Raw genomic sequence first — 6,672 nt, 5'->3', positions numbered from 1 at the left:
GGGCCGGGCTGCAGTCCAATGGAGGAGGGCTGGGCCGGGCTGCAGTCTGACGGGACAGGGCTGCAGTTGAGGCCCTCAGGAGTCACTTTGGCCCCAGCACAGGATGGACAGGGAGGCCGGGGTTTGAGTCCTGAAGGCAGTGTAGTCATCACATCTGTGGGCAGCAGGCATTGGGCAGTTTCAGGCCACTAGGTCCAGCTGAAGGGGCAGGAGTGGCAGCAGCAATGATGGCAGCAACAGAACGGCCAGGCCAAGGGGCTGAACCCTGCACACCGCCTGGCTCAGCTCCACCTCCACAGGGTAGTGGTCGCTGATGTTGAGAGCCTGGGGATGGGCGGTGGGACAAAGTGTTAGTGTCAGGGCTGAAGGACTTCCCGCTGACCCCATTCCTTCCCCACCCCTTTACTTCCTCCTCGGTGAGCTGGAACCTCCTGGGGAAGTCAAAGGTGGCCGCGGCATGCAGCAGGCTCTGGCAGCGCTCCCCGTGCAGCACGATGCGGTCATAGGTGCAGTGGGTGCTGGCCCGCACCGTGGTGTCCTCTCCATCAGCAATCGCCCAGTGGAAGCCTGCCTGAGTCCGCAGCACCAGCTCCCCCAGGTGCTTTTTGTTCAGCGAAGCGCAGTCAGCATTGAAGTCCCCAAGCAGGATCACATCCTGGAGAAGGGGACAGCAGTTGGGCCCAGCCACCTAGCTAGCCATCCTGTCCTCATCCCTCCCATGCAATCTGTCCAGTCCTACCTTGTTCTGCCAGCGCTGGGAGACATCCAGAAATACGTCGTAGAGGGCGTTCAACTCCTTCTCTACATCCTTCGGAGTGGTGTGCAGCGGGACCAGCACCAGGCTGGGAAGGACTGCGAAGCCCCAGGGATGGAGGGCTCCCACCCACTCCTGGCCCTTCTCTGCCCAGCCTCCTGCGGGTAACCAAGCCCCTGGGAGAGCCAGCCAGATCCCCTTCCCCCACCCACAGAACAGGGCCACCCTTCTTCCCCTCCTACCCTTGCTAGGCAAAGTGAACTGGGCTACAAAAGGCTCCCGGGCAAAGAGGTCATCCTCATCATTATACAGGTAGTGATCCAGGGCCCGTGTCTTGTGGGACCTGGGGAACCAAGGGACAGGAAGCAGAGGCTCCACGTCAGTGATTTTGGTTTGCAAGTGCCAATATCAAAGCTGGCACTCAGGGAAGGGGCCCTCCATCAGCAGCCCCATTTCATGTGGGCACAGCCTTCCTAGACTTTTTCTCTAGAACTTTTTTTGAGATATAATTCACACACCATGAAATTCACCTGTTTAAAATGCACAATTCAATGGTGTTTAGTACATTCACAAGGTTGTGCAACTATCACCACAATCAATTTTAGAATATTCTTATCTCCCCAAAAAGAAACCTTGTACCCATCAGCAATCACTTTCCATTCCCCTCCTCGTCAGCCCCTGGCAGCCACTGATCTGATTTCTCTCTCTGTAGATTTGCCTATTCTGGACATTTCATGTGAAAGGAATCAAATAGTATGCGGTCTTCTGTGTCTGACTTTGTTCCTTTAGCATCAATTTTCAAGGCCCACTCATGCTGCAGCATGGGTCAGGACTCCATTCCTTCCATCCTGTGCAGAGACCACACACACAAACCTTCACCAGCTGATGGACACTTGGGCCATTTCCACTTTGGGGCTGTTATAAGTGATGCTGCTATGAGCACTCCTGTATGGATGTGTTTCTGTTCCCCTGTTATTTTATTTTATTTTTTTTGCTGAGGAAGATTAGCCCTGAGCTAACATCTGTGCTAATCTTCCTCCACTTTATATGTGGGTCACCACCACAGCATGGCTGACAAGTAGTGTAGGACTGACTGGGATCGGAACACACAAACCCGGGCTGCCAAAGTGGAGTGCACCAAACTTAACAACCACTAGGCCACAGGGCCGGCCTCCCCTGTTATTTTTGTGGTTTTTTTTTTTTTTTTTTTGAGGAAGATTAGCCCTGAGCTAACATCTGCCGCCAATCCTCCTCTTTTTTGCTGAGGAAGACTGGCCCTGAGCTAACATCCATGCCCATCTTCCTCTACTTTACATGTGGGATGCCTGCCACAGCATGGCTTGATAAGATGCCTGCCACAGCATGGCTTGATAAGCGATGTGTAGGTCGGCACCTGGGTTCCGAACTGGTGAACCCCAGGCTGCCAAAGTAGAACATGTGAACTTAACTGTTGCACCACTGGGCCGGCCCCTCCCCTATTATTTTGGAGTGAATTCTAGACATCATATAAGTTCATCTATATAGAGAAACAGGTCTCCTTCTCTGACCTCTGGATCCTGACCCCAAAGGGCCTTCCCCCAGGCTGTCCTCCCAGCAACTTAGGACTGTTTCTGGAAACTAGGTCTGCCCAAGGACCACAATGGGCCCCTGTTGAGCCTCTTCCTAGAAGCTGCAGCCAGCCGCTCCCAAAGAGGGGGCCAGCCTCACTCTAAGCCCCAGTGGCTTTTACAAGAGAGAGGCAGAGGGGCTCCACATCTGTGCATGGAGAAGGAAGGCCTCCTTCTGTAGGGACACATGGGCACCAAAGCTGGCTGGGGTGGAGGAGAGGAAGATCCCAGAATAAAACCATTGAGGAGAAAGAACACGATGAGAAGGAAGCTGGCCACTGTCTGTGCTTACCGGTAGATGTACACGTACTGCTCTTTGTATGTGCTGCGCCCCAGCGGGGGGCTGCTCAGGAAGTCATAGGGCCCGGAGCCATCAAATCTGCCAGAAAAGGGGAACTCAGGGTCAGGAGCCCCGAGGCTCTGGGGTAGGGCCTCAGATTACACCCACAGAGCCGTCCTCACCGCTTGAGTTCTCGAAGCAGCAAGGGGATGGCACTGCCAGAAGAGTCCACCACCTCCTGCAGCACCATGATGTCACAGCGAGCCAGGATCTGCAGGATACCAGGAAGGCCAGCCCCACTCAGTGCCAGCCACCCTGGGGGGGGGGGTGGTGTTCCTGGGGAAATGGCACTGGCGTGGCCAAGAGTGTCATGTGGTGCCAGCTTCTACCCACAGAGAGCAGTGGGGACTAGAAAGAGCCTGGGAGAGGATTGAATGCCATCCCTACCCACACTGCACCCATTTTACAGAGGAGGAGATTGAGGCTAAGGACAGGGAAGACGTGTGCCCCATGTCTCCACACCCATGTCTCTTGATGTCTCCTCTTCTCTGGAACATGCCCCTGATCAGGCAGGGCTGGGGGCTTTGGGTCACGGCCCTTAGGGGTGCAGCTTCCCTGAAGTGATGAACCTACCCGAACTAAGGTGTCCATCACATGTTCCCTGGCCACCTTGGCAAGCGTCAGCCGCTGGGCGTTGAAGGCACAGATGCGAAAGGCCTCCGCCCCACCGGCCAGGAGGAGGAGCAGGAACACAGCGGGGCAGTGCATGGCTGTGTGCGGGCTGCTGGGACCCTCCAGAGGAATCCAGGTCACCACAAGGTACAGTCCCAGCTGGACTCAGTTCTGGTTCCAGGACATGATAATACGGGACAGAGAAAGTGATGTTCATCCTGCTGCCCAGCACCAGTCTCCCAGAGCTGCCAGTGTTGCAGATGTCCTGCCTTCCTCCCTGGGGACACCTTCTGACACTGGCACGTATGGCTTGACCTCATTCTTTTTAATTGTGGTAAAATACACAGAGCATAGAATTTAGCATCTTAACCACTTTTGAGACTACAGTTCAGGGGCATCAAAGTACATTCACATTGCCGCGCAGCCATCCCCACCATCCATCCCCGGAACTTTTTCGTCTTCCTGAGCTGAAACTCTGTCCCCATGAAACACTAACAACACTAACTCCCCTTCTCCCTCCCCTGGCACCACCCCCCTGCCCCAAATCCTCCTTTCTGTCTGTGCTCTCGGGACTTCATACAGGTGGAATCATATGATATCTATCCTTTTGTGACTGGCCTATTTTCCTTAGCATAATGTCCTCAAGGTTCATCCATGTTGTAGCACGTGTCAGAATGTCCTTCCTTTTAAGGTGGAATAACATTCCATTGTGTGGATGGGCCAAATTTTGTTTATCTATTCATCTGTTGATGGACGTCTGGGTTGCTTCCACCTTTTGGCTACTGTGAATCATGCTGTGAACATGGGTGTGCAAATATCTGTTTGAGCCCCTTTCATTCCTTTTAGGTATATACCCAGAAGTGGAATTGCTGAATCATATGGGAATGCTGTGTTTAATTTTTTGCTGTTTCCCCACAGCAGCTGCACCATCTTACATTCCCACCAGCAGTCCACAAGGGTTCAACCTCAGGGTTGATTCCAACTTTTCACCACTATTAGCATCTAGGAGGACCATCCTCGTGCATATCTCTCTCCCTGCTTGTGAGATATTATCTTTAAGACAAATTCCCAGCAGTAGAATCGCTGGGCTCAAGGGTGTATGCATGTAAAATGACCTCAGATACACCAAATCACCCCACTGTGGTATGTGATGGGACCCCTTTCTCACGCCCCCGCCACCAGCGGCAGCCGTTCTTGTTCGTCTTACCAACTGGAGCCCCTCTCTTCCTGAGCATCTCTCTCTCTCTCTCTCTCTCTTTTTTGGAAGATTAGCCCTGAGCTAACATCTGCTGCCAACCCTCCTCTTTTTGCTGAGGAAGACTGGCCCTGAGCTAACATCCGTGCCCATCTTCCTCTACTTTATATGTGGGACGCGGGCCACAGCATGGCTTGCCAAGCGGTGCCATGTCCGCACCCGGGATCCAAACTGGCAAACCCCAGGCCGCCGAAGCGGAATGTGAGCACTTAACCGCTGTGCCACAGGGCCGACCCCTGAGCATCTCTCTTGGTTTATCTTTCTCTCAGGCTCACCCAGACTCTGCCCTATCTTTTGGGCTCAGCCCCTTGCTCCATTCCCTGTCCTTGTCACTTTCATTCAGTGACATAAGTCTCTGTACTTCTGTCTGCCGGCTTTTCTCTGTCACCTCATTGCCTTCCTCTTGGGCTCATGTTCTGCCTCTGTCTTTCTCTGCTCTCCCCGATCTTTGTCTCTGTCATTGCGTCTCTGTCCATCTCCTTCACTCTCCTGGCTGGGCTCAATGCCTCTTCTTCCCTGGCCACCTGCTCTGTCACTCATGCTAGTTTGAGTCCCCTGCCCTGGTGCCTATTCTGGGACGTATGTGGGTATTTAGGCAGCCCTGAGCTGGCAACCGCAGGCTTGGAGGCCCAAGCTTGGAGGCCCTGGCGCCAGGGGCCCCCATGAGGGCCAAGGGCAAGAAGAACCAGAAAGTGACTGTTTCTGGCCTCAGCCCAAAGCCCAGCCCAGGCTCCCAACACCAGGCCTTGGCCCCAGTCCTGGGGTTCCCTTCCCTTCGTATCCCCCTCCCCAGGCTTGGGGCAACTTCCTCCCCACTTCTCCCCAGAGGGCTCCCATACCTGTGCAGACCAGCTTGTCTCCTTGCCTGCCTCGGCTGTAAGTGTATTGCAACAACCCACGGAATCCCAGCGCCTGCCTGGGCAGGGACTGGAGAGAAGGAAAGAGGAAGAGACTGTCCTCCTGACTCACCCATCACGTTACCACACGTCAAGGCCAGCCTGCTGCCCCACCCTTCCTGGAGGGCAGGGACTGAGGATCTGTCCCAGAGAGAAGGGAACTAGAGAGCTGGCAGCTCAGTGTCCCTTGGGGTCCTGCACTGTTGCTGTTGGGACAACTGGAGGACTCAGGCAGGGTCTTTGGTCAGGTGGTGGGTCTTCACTGGATGGTTGTAATGCTGTCATCAGGGTAATGTCCCTCTTGGTAGGACCTACGCACTAATGGATTGGGGATGGTGATGAGCAGAAGGTTAGAAAAATTTTAAAAGTCACTAAAATTATGCTTTAAAGATTAAAAAGACTGTTTAATGGGTACAGGGCTTTCTTTTGCGGTGACGAACATGTTCTGGAACTACTTAGAGATGGTGGCTGGCAACAGTGCAAACGTACTAAACGATATAAAAAACTATAACATATAATTTCCTATTATATGCTATATATTACATATTTCATCACATTACGTATTACATACATATATACGTATAGTATAAATTTGTAATATTGTACTTATGTAAAATTACATCATCTAATATATATAATGTATAACATTGTTATATACATAAGCTACTGTATATACTATAAAATGATATAAAATAGTATAAAATGGTTAATTCTATGTTATGCGAATTTTTTTTTTTTTTGCTTTTCTCCCCAAATCCCCCCAGTACATAGTTGTATATTCAGTTGTGGGTCCTTCTAGTTGTGGCACGTGGGACGCCGCGTCAGCGTGGCCTGATGAGCAGTGCCATGTCCGCGCCCAGGATCCGAAACTGTGAGACCCTGGGCCACCGCAGCAGAGCACGCGAGCCCAACCACTCGGCCACCAGGCCGGCCTCCTTGTCATGCGAATTTTACCTCAATAAAAGTAAAGGGGAAAAAAAAGACTAAAGTAAAAGCGCTCCACCTGGGGCCGGCCCAGGTGGCGCAGCGGTTAAGTGTGCACGTTCCGCTTCTCGGTGGCCCGGGGTTCGCCGGTTTGGATCCCGGGTGCGGACATGGCACCGCTTGGCAAAAGCCATGCTGTGGTAGGCGTCCCACATAGAAAGTAGAGGAAGATGGGCACGATGTTAGCTCAGGGCCAGGCTTCCTCAGCAAAAAGAGGAGGATTG

General features: G+C 52.8%; 1 protein-coding gene across 2 annotated transcripts; it reads right to left on the bottom strand.

Moving 5' to 3' along the window:
- Positions 1 to 6: 6 nt before the first annotated feature.
- Positions 7 to 5,532, bottom strand: DNASE1L1 (deoxyribonuclease 1 like 1). 2 transcript variants are annotated; one of them, XM_046673441.1, is made up of 8 exons: positions 5,408 to 5,532; positions 3,275 to 3,484; positions 2,824 to 2,912; positions 2,654 to 2,740; positions 997 to 1,097; positions 740 to 852; positions 429 to 655; positions 7 to 324 (listed from the first exon to the last, which is right to left on the bottom strand). In XM_046673441.1, the coding sequence occupies exons 2-8, from the start codon at positions 3,407 to 3,409 to the stop codon at positions 282 to 284; spliced, it is 795 nt and encodes a 264-aa protein (XP_046529397.1). In that variant the 5' UTR covers positions 3,410 to 3,484; positions 5,408 to 5,532; the 3' UTR covers positions 7 to 281. The 2 variants fall into 2 exon arrangements, with proteins under 2 accessions (XP_046529397.1, XP_046529396.1); XM_046673440.1 differs by having other exon boundaries at positions 407 to 655; positions 5,408 to 5,531.
- Positions 5,533 to 6,672: the final 1,140 nt, after the last annotated feature.

Source organism: Equus quagga, chromosome 10 (assembly GCF_021613505.1).
Source record: "Equus quagga isolate Etosha38 chromosome 10, UCLA_HA_Equagga_1.0, whole genome shotgun sequence".
NCBI classification, from domain to species: Eukaryota; Metazoa; Chordata; class Mammalia; order Perissodactyla; family Equidae; genus Equus; species Equus quagga.
This window is presented reverse-complemented; position numbering and strand designations above follow the sequence as displayed.